Here is a 13,892-nt window from a genome sequence, read left to right on the forward strand (position 1 = left end):
CATTACTTACCTTTCTCCCCTTTCGCTTCAATTCGTCCAACCTCGAACAGGGCTACACGAAACCGCGGGAATATATCGTCACGGAATGGCCCCTCCAGAAGACGTGCGGTGAATTCTGGTCCCTCGTTTACGACCACGAATGCTCTGCCGTCGTCGTGCTCTGCCAGCCGCCGCACAATTCGGTAAGTACGACGGAACCGTGCACCTTTGCCTTCTTTTCCTACTTTGGAACGTTCTCCTTAATATTTCACTAAATCCGGTTTGGCCTCCCCTCCAACAGCAACAATATCCTGCCTTCTGGCCCGAGGGTCGTCACTCGAAAAAGTACGGACCGGTGTTCACCATCGATCATATTTCGCACCAGCACTATTCCAACATCAAGTCGTGGATCTTCCGGATCAACAAAAAGGTCATCTCGCTGACGGAATTGATGGCGGGCGTAAAGGCACCGCCGAGAACGGTGCAGCTCTTCCAGCTCACCTGCTGGCCGATGGGTCACAAGGTAAGAGAACGCGGGCCAAAGGACCCATGTCGACGATGTAGGGTGAAGCACCTTATCGCCGATAACAATCGTACACGGTATGTGATGATTTTTCTTGCAGGTTCCCACGTCCACCAACTCGCTGGTCGAGCTGATGAATATGGTTGAGCGATGGAGACAGAAAACCGACTACGGTCCCGTTTGCGTCGTGTCACCGTACGTATTTCAATCAAGTCCCTTTTCCCGCCACGAACTTCCGAATTTCATTTGTTACATCCTCCGATTTTGTCTGCTCGCCCCTTGGCCTATTGTTTTTTCTTTTTTTTCAATTAAACCGTTTTCGCTTTAAATCAATTTCCATCCGCCATTTCTGTCGGATTTTCACCTGGAATTCAATGGTGGGGAAGAATACACGGGGCTGGTAAATGAAGTGGTGCGGAATATCCGTACCCTCCGGATAGTCGGTACAGCCCGGGGGCCATGTGCTTCACATTAATTGAAATCGATCACTACCTTTCCGCTAGCAAGTACATCGTACTTCCTGGCCAAGAGCTTTTTATTCGTGCGACCACTTGAATTGAGTCCGATGTCCGATGCTGTAATCAACTGTTAGCCAGGTTTTTGCCCAAATGTGCCATTACAGATTTTCAATAGCTTAAGCAAAATGAAATCTACATTTGTAATTTGATATCATAATTAGTGTTGGGTCAAGTAACACTTTTTGATGTGCCGTACTGTGGTACCACACACAGTTTACTGTGCTGTTCATTTGTGGTAGCACAGTAAAGTGTCATACGGTCATACAACGTCTCTATTTATTCAGCAACACCCATTCGATTCAAAATGGTCAATGTGTCCAAAGTGATCGATTCAATAAGTGTATGTAGATTATTATAACTCTGCGTGCAAAAAAAACACACAAGGATGCAAAAGTAACTCAGAATTGAACAATACTAAATTGGAACACAGTTTTTAAGGAACAATTTGGATAAGGTGCATAATTTGCGTTGATATTATGTTTGCTAGATAAGGGTTTTAGGCCTTCACACTTCCATTCAACACTTTAATATATAATATGCAATTCGAGCCAGTGTTTAAAATGTGTTCCTTATACGAAATGATTAGTCGCTAAAAGCTAATCTGTTCAAAAAACTTTGCATTTTTATTTCAAGAACATGCGTTACATTTGAATTGCTTTTCTACTTGGATTTGTTCCTATCGCGCATCAATCATAGCCTTTTTCATATGGCAGTTTTTTATGAAAATAATAATGTAAAGATTGTGTGATAAAGATGTTCAACATTCGAAAGACTGGTTTATACTTTTTATTCCTACGCTGTGGTAGCAATGGTATTCGTGTACCAAGGAACCATAGAACGGTTCTTACAATTTGTAGGTATAAGGTATGAAACTTTACTGTGGTAACACAATTTTTTCTGTGTCGTGTGTGGTGCCACACTTTACTGTGCTGAGTGTGTTGGGTAGCACAGTAGCACATGACCCAACACTAATCATAATTAATTAATTTACAATCCCTTCTTTCCGGTAAGTCGAATTTTTCCTTACATTTTTCTTTTTTTTCTCTTTTTGTGTCAAACAAAATTAATTGAATTAACCAGGAGTAGGCTCATTTTTCCAGAAAGGAGACGATACAAACGATATTTTAATATTTTTACACTGATATTGAACCATTTTGAAATCAATTTTCGGAATTCTGATTCGGAAAGTATCATACACCAGCTAGAAACATTTCAGAGTTTTCATTAATTTATACACTGATTCTATAATCTTTTATCCTTTTTAAATACTACAGTTTTTGTATTTTCTTCTTCTAATTAACACACTTTTTAATTAGACTTCTTATTGTTTTATTATAGCAAATCTATGTTGGCGTTACTTAGCAGTTAAAATTGTTTATTGTTAGAATTTTATTGAACGCATTAAAACTGCGTAGTTCTGGGAACTTTTGAGTATTGTGAACGCTTTAGCTATCGTGTAAAAAGCAATAGGTAAAATTTGATCACGGGCCAAATTGTTCTTCATTTATTTCATTTCATACCTCTTAGATAAATTATACAAATCTCTAACATATTAACATGTACAACATATAAAACACGAAAAATTTACATATAAACTCCCTGTGTTTATTTTCAACTACGTTTTTCGTCTTGAGGCCTTCGATTGTATTTTTTTTTTACTTTTAAACGCTCTTTTCCCTCGCTGAAACCATTTGGAGCTATTTTAATTCTGTTTTATGTTGGATTATTTGGACTATTTTTCTTTTCTTTACAGCGATGGCCGCAGTCGAGCCGGTGTGTACTGTGCTGCCAACGCCTGCATAGAGCAAGTTATACAACATGGCGAGGTGGACGTATTCCAGGCTGTCAAAACCGTACGAAGGCATCGGCCGCAACTCGTAGATAATATGGTAAGCTCCCAGACTAGCTCGGGGTCGATGTATACCGTTGTAATGCTATCCTTTTACTTTCCCGTCCTACTCCACAGACTGAATACAAATACTGCTACGATCTAGTGCTGCACTACGTGTTGCATTATCTAAATAAAGACTTGAAAGAAAAGAAGTGAGAAAGCGATTTACACGATGATCTGTGGTGAGTAGTAATGGATCGTCTCGTGTGCAATCAGTTTCGTAGATTGAACATTTTCCCATTCTTCTTCCCCTAGGTTTATTGAATTTGGACGAGGGAAAAGCATCCCGCTTACGCCCGAGTACTCAAATTCCGAACTCTCCAAAGAACTATCGAACGCAGGTCGTGTAATCGTGGAAAAGAACATCCGAAAGCTACAGAAAGGAGAGTCCTACGAGCACTGTCAATCGTTTGACGACAAAAAGTTTGTAATCGATAAGAACGGGCGCATCTGCGAGCGCAAGAAGAAGGGCCGCCTGTACAGCCTGGGCGGCAACGATCCACCGAAACGTACCGCCCGCGGTCGCCTCGATCGCCTCAAAACGGTCGGCACGTTCGACATCACGAACGAGATCTCGCGCCTCAGCCAGAAGACGATGAACATGAACGAGCGCATCATCAACACGCAGCTGTTTGCACAGACGATCGACGAAACGGCCACTACCACCACCTCGATCGGGAGCAGTGTAGGCCTCAGTGTGGGCTTTGCCCCGTTCGTTGCCGCTACCATGGCTGGGTTGGCGGGATCCACTGGCGGCGCACCGCCTCCGAGCACGACGGTAATGCTTCCAATCGGTTCACCACCCGGTCGTGATCTCATTAGTAGCGGTCCTGGTGCCCTCTCGGCATCGCCATCGTCGGGCCTTACGAAACAACCGGGTCTATCATCGCCCCATCATCTACACCCGCTTCACAGCAACAATAGCTTCGTCCTTCCGGGCCACTCTGGGACGCCCGTCGCACAGCCATCACCTCCACCGACCACCAGCAAAGCGCACACCACCGCCAAAAGCCGCAGCCTCAGCACGGGTTCATATATTACCAAGGACTCCAGTGCAAACTCGAGCGTCGAACGACTTACCAAGTCCACCAGCCATACGGAGGTGCACGTGAGCCATCCTACGACGTCCACCACCACCACCACCAACGAGCCAAACGCCGGTGGCATCATGCCCCAGAACAAATCTCTCGAAGAGGGTCGTTCGATGATTCCCTCCGCGAAAGCGTCACCACCGGTGCGCAAACCGATACTGCGCAAATCGAAGAAAATTGTACGCACAGACTCGGAGTTCCTGAAGGGCAACATCTACGAGAAAGAATCGAGCGTCTCGAGCTCCCAGTACACGCCGACACGCGATCGCCGGCGGGAACAGTTTGCCGAGTACCGCAGCAGCAATCCGTCGTCCGAGACGCACAAGTCCACCGACGAAAGCTCGAAGAATATCTCCACCGACGAGATCGATACCGTGTTCTCGGACACGATGGACTTGGAGCAGATGGAACAGGACTATCGGATGCACCTGCGAAACAATCTGCAGCGGGAATACAAGAGCGACAGTGACACGCTCGACGAGGTGGGGAAAAAGCGTGCACCGGACTATAATGCATGGAAAAATCAGAGCTACGAGAACACGTTCGATATGGTGTTCCCGGCAGGATCTACGGAAGATGCACCGGCCAATGGCAAACCCCAAACCGGAGAACATGGCACAGAACAACGGGTGAAGGGTAGCACCAGCAGTGCACCTCCGATGAGTTCTTCTGCATCGAAAGCCGATCGTCCAACGGACCTCGAGTTGGGATCCGCATCCGATGGGGCCGGAGGAGGAAAATCGTCCGCGTCATCCACTACCGGTGATGGACCGTTCGGGCATTTGTTCGAGAAGAATATTGGTCGGTTTAAGCGCATGAACAAACTGCTCAAATGCAAGCGCTTCAGTACGTCAGCGCTGTACGAGAAGAAACCTGGTCCACCCGGTCCCCCCGAGGGGAGCAAACCGACCTTTACCTCTCCGACCAAGAGCATCCCGAACGCGACCCGTTCGCCGGTCAAATCAATCCACTCTCAGTCGAAGGCATCGATCAGCTCGTCAAAGTCGTCACTGTTCGGTAGTAAAAAGTCCTCGGGGTCTGGTTTTACCTTCAAGGGCAAGAAGTTCCTGTTCACCGGCAAAAGTTCCCCCAACAAGTCAAAATCGAACAACGAGATCAGCTACTATCGGACTAAGTCGACCAAGAGCTCGAAGAAGGGCTCGCTGAAAAACAATAGTACCGCCTGTCTGAACCTCGAAACGACCTGCACCTCACCGCTCTCAGAAGCATTCTACAATCCGACCGGTAGCGTGCGACTCAGTGCGATGGAGCTGTATGAAAAGTTCTGCTCGCAGGACTTTAGCGGCCTGTACAAGCACGAAACGGTACGCACGGACACGGACAGCCACGGGAGCGGTACCGACTCGAGCCATAACGACTCCCAGCGTCATCTGGGTGCGATCCGGAAGTACCGGAGGCGTAACTTTAAGCTACTGCGGCAGAAGAGCGAACCCAAGTTTTCATTCCGTACGGACACCCTGTACGAGGATAGCTACGATGGGGTGTGCTACCACGACGAGAAGGACGAGGAAGTCGAGTACGTTAACGAAGAGTACAATCAATTCCTGTACGAGGACGAGCAGTACTACGAGGAGGACATCGAGCACTACAGCATCGAAAATATCTACTATCAGAGAAACGGGCTGATGGCGCTGCCGGATGGTACGTTCGTACAGCGGTATCCGTACCGGATGGAGGACGAAGAGGACGAGGAAGAGGAGGAAGAGGAGGGCGAAGAGGGAGAGGAAGAGGAAGACGAGGAGCTGGGCGAGGAAGAAGAGGAAGAGGGAGACTACCAGGGCGAGGAGGAGGAGGAAGCGGAAGAGGAGGAAATCGAAGAGAACGAGTTCGACGAAGAGGACGAAGATGAGCTGGAGGAGCAGGAGGCTGAGGCCGAGAGGAGAAGATTGCAACGGCTTCAGTTGCCACCGCCGATGGAGTTGGTGTCATCGATGGACTCGGACTGTGATGAGATCTACCTGATGCCACAGAACGAGTCCGAAAGCAAGAAGATGATCATTCAGGACTTCCTGTTCCACCACAGCAACAACGAGTTCGATAACAGTGTCAGTGGGGATGACTACGACATCGCCGAAGTTGATGAGGAGATTGAGCAACAGCAAGAGGAACGGAAAGAGGAGCTGCTGGATCGGATCGGGGAATCCGGGGAAGACTATGAACAAGAGTTCCACCTGGAGCGGTATGCTCTGCCGGACAAGGAGACGCTAACGATCTATAAGATCTGCTCGAAGGAAAGCATCCTGGAGTCTATGAAAGGGTCGACCCCTGAGCGGGACGCTCTGCCGCACAGTGCCTCAATGGAGCAGTACTTCCTGAAGTCGGACTGCGTGACGACCCTGGAACGGACGGCTTCGTTGGATCTGCTAAGCAACTCTAGTGGGACGCTGAACAAGTCCACGCTGACGGACTATGCCTTCGACACGGTGCGCAACATGAACCTGGACAGTTGTAGTACATCCCGCTTAAGTCTGTCGCTGAAGAGTGAAATCTTCGAGGAAACGGCCAACGGTAGCTCGGGAGGTGGTGCTCCGGTGGTGGCTGATTCCGCCACTGCAGGACCTCCGTTGGTAGCCGAAGCGAATTCCGATGGTCCTCGGATTAAAAGTTGGAACATCGAAGACTTCACACTAACGCCGGAGGAATCCTTCTCCGACGAGCAACTTCCACTGGACGAACCATCCGCTTCCGGCAACGGTGATATTGTGCGCATTGCTGAGCTGCTTCAGGAACGATGCGAAGAAACCCTGGCGACACCGACGGGCGATGGTGGACCACTGGTGGCCGCGCAGTTGAGCAACGATGAGCTGGGGCAAGATCAGCAAGGAGGTACCAACGCACAGTACACGATTGTCGATCTGGATGAGGAACCGTACCTGCTCGATCCGGCAATATCCGAGTTTACTTCGGAAATAACCAAAGAGTTTGACTTACTGTTTTCGCGTGCGGAAACGGAGTCGCTCCAAGCAGCTGCCTCGTCGGCGGGTTCGGCGGCAGATCAACCGCAGTCCATATCGCCACACGCTGCTCCAACGGAGGATCCAACGCAACTCGGCAACGTCCTGAAGCTATTGAGCGATCTTCCGACACGCTACTCGATGCAAATGTTAGAGCACATCAATCTCGACGCCGATGATATCTGCATACCGACGAAAGAGGACGCAGGTGAGGGCAATGGGCAAGTTCATCCCCCTTCGTCGGTTCCAGCCCCACCACCAACAACAGGAGTCTCTTCGCAAGATCGACAACCTTCCTCGAATCCATCCACAGCCCACCAGAATCCGCCAGAAAGTGCCAAACCGCGGACACTAGAACCGAGCGGAAGCGGACGCTTCGTGAAGGTGAAACTGAAGGGAACGCGCTCGACTGGTGCCGCCAAAACCGCCTCCACCACCCCGACCGCGCTGACCGCTCCCTCGGTTATAACGGACGTAGCCGAACCCGGCGCGAAAGGTCCGGCCAGCAGCAGTGATTTGCTGAAGAAGGCACGCAGCCAGTCGTTAGGTAACTTGCGTAACAAAACCAAATGTTTTCCATTATAGAATTTAAGTAATACTGTAACAATAATCCTAACACTATGGGTGCTGCCAGTAGTAGTGTAAGAGGCAGCGCAAAGCGAGGTTACGCCAAGGTTCTTCATCCCCACACTAGACACACCGCCACCGGCCGAGCCGGTCAGATGCCGGAAGTGGACCCGCAGCTTTTGGCGCGGCATTCCTGCACGGTGTCGCTCTGTGTGTGTGTGTCGGTGCGGTATTTTAGCCATTTGTAGATTGTTGCGTAGAAACGAAACGGTGAGAAGAAAGATGACCGCGATAGAAAGCGAGACGATGCGGAACGCACAAGCGAGCGACTTTTTTCCTGCAAACCATTTTTTATACGATTCGCTCCGTTCGTAGGATTAACAACCTGTTGTAGTTTTGTAAGATGTCATCCAATACCCTTTTATCACACTCTACCGACTCTTCTCATCTCATCTCTTCACCCGACATACACCACCCATGTAAATACGCACGTTTATACCGAGCCTAAGATATAGATTTATAGAGTATAAATTGCATCTACGAGCGGAAGGAGGTGCGCCCTAAGATGGCTACCACGACGGCATAATGGGTTTTTCCTTCCAGCCTACTTAGTTCCAAACAACTATGGACGCATTTACCCGAATCGTCCATTTGCTCTGTTTCTGGTGTTGGTTTTTGCCAACTGCTTGGCCTTTTCCTATCGAAGAAACAATTCATTAAGGAAACGAAGTTGTTGGTTTTATTTTTTGTTGTACTACCAAATAACAAACACAAAGACGAAGAAACTTAAGATAGCGAGAAATATAGTCAGCCCCACCCCTCGATAAACAAAAGCGGGAGAGACCGTTAGCCCAGGTTAGGTTCTGACGATTTTTCGATTCCGATGGGACCACGAATGGAGGGGATAGTTTTGTTTTTTGTTACATGAAGAGATATTAGAAGAAAACATACATAAATAACATACAAGAGCTAGATATTATAGTTAACTTTCCCATAACGTGACCTTGTTCACAGTCCGCTATCCAATTTCATCCCACTAGACTCGCATATTGTTAACCCATTTGAGTTTTCCATGAGCTGGAAAAAGGTGTCTGTACCGGTCGATCGAATGTCACAAAAAAGGGAAAAAATTGTTTACCCTTTCTTTCCCGGTCTACCTTCCATGTGTAGTATATGGGATATGTATCTACGATTCAAGTTTCATCCCTATTCATCATCACGTGTTAGCAAAATCGTATATAGACAAAAGCGGAATTTATTAACGCATCAACAGTGGGCAACCCTTTGGTGGCAAAACGGAACGGGCGTAGATAAATTTAACCAAAAACACAAAACAAAAACACAACAAAAAACCAAAACCTTGTAAATCGCAAACCGAGCAAAAGATGAAACGTTCTAAATCTTCAATAGGATAATTCTAGGAACTACAATTGGCACCGTGTAGAACACTAGCCATTGTGTAATTAAAAAAAAACAACATTAAAAGTTAATATTTAGAAGAAAAGAATGATGGAACGGGGAAATAATTTAAATCGGACTTTAGGCAAAGTAAGTTTGTAAATTTGAAAACAGAAATCCCTTATTGTTGTTATTCCATGCAGCGTTTGTACTGTTGTGTAAAATTATTTTTGGAATTTATTTTGGCTGGCCAAGACGACTCTTGATCTCGAGAAGCCTTCGGGAGGGCCGGAAAGCTTTGTGGAGAAAGTTTTAGAATAAAATTGTGCAAAGTTAACATCCTGCCCCGCACGGACGGAGAATTTTGTATTGTTTAGTTTTTATTTCTGATTTGTAGCATAACAAAGAGGATTAAATTCTCAGGTCGGCAGCACGTTTAGTTTTCATTAGAAATTGAACCATTTTTATGGAACGCCAGCGGTGCGATTGAAATTAGGAAAATGCTATAACCATTGTCTCGAGTGGTACCAGTTTCAATAATGTTACAATTTATTTTCTATATTATAGCGTTAGAATAACGGGAAAACTGAAATCTAAATACGGCAAAACGTGATACAGTTTAAATGTTTGATGGAATGTATGTGAAACATACACGAAACACACACGCACACCCAGAATATCTCGCCGATTGTTTGTAAGAGTATAGCCAAGCGAATAGGACTGTTGGAGTGGTTGGAGTTTAGATGTAATCAAAAACTATCATTTGATGTCGTCCTTGCCGTGCACCCAGAAGCTACCCGAAATGTGCGACAATGAAAGTGTAATGTCCGTTAACAATCAGAAATTGTTTTGTTTGTTCCTCTCGAACCCCGCATAAATTGTGGGATGATTGTCCCCGGATGTCATTTTCCTCCACCGGTGACTCGTTCTGCTTTTCTAAACATATTTAACGACGATTAAGGTACGGAAACAAAAACGTGAGACTATTAAGAAAGACTCCAGAGGTCCGGACGGAAACGTAAAATGAAAGTTAACTGAATGCTGACGACTTAACAAAAAAAGTCTGGCTGCCAAACCAACCAACAGGGCACATGAGGCTAAAGTGATAGCTTTTTGGAGACGATTTACTTTTAAACTCTACCAGATGGTGGACAATTTTCGATAGCTTTTCCCCTGTTTGGCTGTTGCTTGTTGCTGAATCCTTCTGTGTCCTTCTAGCGCGACTATCAAACAAATATCTTTGCTAGCTTTTTTGAGCGAGGAAACGGGTAGTAGTAATTTTCAAACGTACTGCCCGTCTGTAGACTAGTCTGAAACGCACAACATTTATACGCATTAAGTCTCAGGAGAGAATGGAAGGATAACTGGGCATACATAGCCCACGCAAAGGGCGGAGTAGGGACTTTTAGAGCTGTTTTTTTTTACATTCACGCACTTAGCACAATCGAATGGCCTTAACAATAATGTATAGCAGCGTTTGTCTCCGTTTTTCTCTTAGCAAAAAAATATCCTAGACTAGATTCGTTTTGCGCAACCACATCTGCAAAGCAGGAAAATCAAAGACCTACTCTTGGAGTTCTCATTATCTAGTACACCTGCATCTTTTTGTACTTGTTGATCGGATTTGGCTTTTAATCCCTGCTTTGCCGAGCGAAAGAAAGGCATGTTATCGCCAAGCATTTTAAAGAGGTGCCCCATAGGGAGGAAAATGACACTCGTGGTGACGCCATGGGGCGGGTATTATTCGTTGTTGATGTCGTCGTTATAAACCTATATCGTACCCATTGTAATAATGTATTTGTTCGTCGTATTGGTTTCGTTGTTAACTGAACAGATTTTAAATAAAAAAAGATATATATATATATATTGAAAAACTGTGAAAAAAACACAACATTGGTATGTGTGTGCGAAAGAGATAGTTTATAACGGACAAAAGAAAAACAAGGTGAAACCTAAATGTTGGTGCCGGATGTGGAAGGAAGAAATTAACTATTACACATAAAACATGGTAAAATAATAGCAAGTAAACCTGTAAATCCAAGATTCAAGTGATACGCGTACAGGAAACGCTCGCATCGATAATATCGATCATGTTGGCATTATTGGATGTATTTATTAACCCTTGACGGAACAGTCTCTCGATGTTCGAATGGTGTGTGGCTATGTTTTATGGTGTTTTCTCACGAAACGTACCATTCGATCAGCAACAACCACCCCTTCCTCTCTCTCCTTTCCTGTTCCCTTCGCCATTTAGAGAAAAACGTTATTGTTGCTGAAATGAGTGGTGTGTCATTCTCGTTTCCAACGGGCGCCATGCAGAAATAAAAACAAGACCTCTTTGAGGCTAAGTGGAAAAATAAAAGATCGTTAAGTCCAACATTAAACAACTCAAACGTAAGGCAGCACACCTAAATCCCAACACATTTAGATGGATTATAAACGTAGGGAAAATAAAATGAACATTAGAGGGAATTGTTGACATGCGCAAAATGTGTCTAGTTTATATTTTTATACAGATTCGTTTCACCTTAAAAGGCAATCGATGCCAAAGAGGATGTGACACAAGAGAATGAAATAAAGATTGCAAATTCATGCCAACAAATATAATACGAGGAGGAACATTAGCACATAAATAAGGGAAACAGGATGACAGCTGAGCAGTTGAGGAAGGATGCTGTCGTTATCTGAATTAAATGCAGGTTACTATCCAAACCTGATCCCGGAAGATCAGCAGTGTACAGAGGAGGGTTCCGTATGCGCCTCGAACGGTACATTTTACAGTCACCTAGGCAATAATAGAACAATATCAAATTGTACACCGTATCATGACGACAATTAAAAGTGAAGTTGTTGTGCCATGTGATTTGCCGTTCGTTCAATCCATGTGTCTAGATAAAATTCATAGGAAAAGTGTAGTACGCCGCAACTCGACCGCAACAGTTAATCATACCTTAGGAGAATCCGTGTTGAATATAGCCGGGCAGCGTGCCGAGCACTGGGACCCGATGATCTGACAGGTGTACATGGATAGGTGTTTGAAACAAGCGTTTCTGAACACCTGCATTCTGACGATCGTGTTGTCCTTGCAATATATTTGTTCCATGCATTGCAAATGTTAAATGTTATGTATTGTGTTTCCATGCGCCGGTCATTTAAGAGTATAGGAAAGTTTAATCTTTTCAGTAAAAAAATACAAGCTATCTTGAATATATTCTTTTTTTTGCCATATTGATTGCGGCACGAGAGTGCTGGGAGATATACCCTAAGTGTATCGGGATAAGTTAGTATTTATTTGAAATTGTACGTTGAATGTTTCTTTTTTGTTGGAACTGTGTCTCTGTAATTTATTTTTATAACCGATGAAACAAAATAAATTTTTCTTTTAATTAAAACATCGTTGGAATATATCCTGGAGCGTACATTTTTTGATTATTTTTCAAATTTAATAACGGCTGAACGTTTTTCTCATGTTAGTGAAATATTTCAATATGGCTGAAATATTTTAAACTCTATACAGTGAAACGTCGATTATCCGGGGGTGCGAATTTGGCAAATTGAAAACTAGACTATTTATACCAAGGTGGGTTCTAAGGGAGGTAAGCTCAAAGGCCTGGTCGTGGCAGCCATTTTCCCGCCAGGCAGCTCGAAATATCGTTCTCAAAACGTCCTCCGCGCGAACAAACGTCCTCCATTTTTGTATGGGGATGAAACAAAAGGAGGACGTTTTTCGAGCAATCGTCCTCCTTGTCCTCCTCACCATACAAAACTGCTCGATGTTTGTGTCATGGAGGACGTTTTTGAGGACGATTTGCTCGAAATTGCCTAGCGGGTTGAAATTAATTTTTGACAATCGTTCCTGGTTTTGTTTACCAACAAAAGGATAACGACGCGTTAGCAAGTAGCTGGTTCCAGTTGATACGGTTACCGGAAGCTTCTGCCCTCATTAGCCACAACTTTACTGAGGACGCAGTTCCATATACGATATGTTGCAAAGTCATCTAGTAAATGAGGTTGGACGAGATGGGTAAAGCGGTTTGGTCATCCAAAGGCACATATGTTTGGCACAACACTTTGTTGCTACAATGCTACACGAAACGTGTTTGTTAAAATGAGGGTATCTTCTTCATATCGCATTTTTTCACATTCCATGAGTTATTTTGATCGTTGAACTGATCGCAATGTGTACTTTGATTTTATTCGTTAAACCTACCCAGCGAACGGCGGTACCCTGAAAATCGAGCAGTTTTTTGCCTTTTTCTTTCGGACCCCCCGATATCCGCTTAACTAAGGGTCGGATTACACGCACACAACGTTGATTCAGAGGTGACACGCACACCAAGCGCGCCAGAAAAAAAAGAGCAAAAACATAGTTGCTCTCTTATTCCGCTCTCTACTATGTCCAGCCACCACTCTTTCTCCCAGCTCGTCTTCAATTCTCACCAATGCGTCTTTTTCTATTATTTAGTCGTCATGTTGTCTCGATAGGATAAGTCAGTGCTATAATCACTCTGGGCTATTTGTCAGTTGGCGATGCTCGAGGTTTAACATCCAATATTAACCTAGGAGGAGTGGACATCGTTTTCCATGACGTTCCATTCTCTCTCCCATCATGGCGCACTACTTTGCTCCGCTCAGGTGTAAGCACGAATGGTTTCGCAAACAGCTGTTCGTAGTCAATGATATGAATGGTGTATGTGTTCGATGCATGCATGGGGATTGTTTTTATTGCGGAATGAAATTGCGTCAAGCTAATGGAATGAAATTGCATGCATGAAACTAAGTTATTTTTTTATTTGTCGTTTTGCTTCTTCATTTTCTTTGTTCTTCATACGTTTTACTATAGAATTGAATGAATGAAAGAACAACATTAAAATAACGATTAAAAATAATGTATTGCTATGGGCTGAAATACGGTAGTAATGCGTCTTCACATTAACGCAACCACCGCAA

General features: G+C 44.9%; 2 protein-coding genes across 2 annotated transcripts in view; both read left to right on the forward strand.

Moving 5' to 3' along the window:
- LOC131293592 (receptor-type tyrosine-protein phosphatase kappa) overlaps window positions 1-3,067 on the forward strand; it is a 32,220-nt gene extending 29,153 nt beyond the window's left edge. The window contains exons 12-16 of the mRNA XM_058321670.1: window positions 51-182; window positions 281-502; window positions 603-697; window positions 2,774-2,909; window positions 2,987-3,067. Of these exons, the coding sequence (XP_058177653.1) occupies window positions 51-182; window positions 281-502; window positions 603-697; window positions 2,774-2,909; window positions 2,987-3,067 (666 nt within the window). The remainder of the gene's footprint in view (window positions 1-50; window positions 183-280; window positions 503-602; window positions 698-2,773; window positions 2,910-2,986) is intronic.
- A 439-nt stretch (window positions 3,068-3,506) lies between these two features.
- On the forward strand, window positions 3,507-7,562 carry LOC131281202 (uncharacterized). Its single transcript, XM_058310462.1, has 2 exons — window positions 3,507-6,770; window positions 6,813-7,562. Exons 1-2 carry the CDS (start codon window positions 3,507-3,509, stop codon window positions 7,560-7,562), a joined length of 4,014 nt encoding a protein of 1,337 aa, XP_058166445.1.
- Window positions 7,563-13,892: the final 6,330 nt, after the last annotated feature.

The sequence above is a fragment of the Anopheles ziemanni genome, chromosome 2, assembly GCF_943734765.1.
Source record: "Anopheles ziemanni chromosome 2, idAnoZiCoDA_A2_x.2, whole genome shotgun sequence".
In the NCBI taxonomy this organism is placed as follows: Eukaryota; Metazoa; Arthropoda; class Insecta; order Diptera; family Culicidae; genus Anopheles; species Anopheles ziemanni.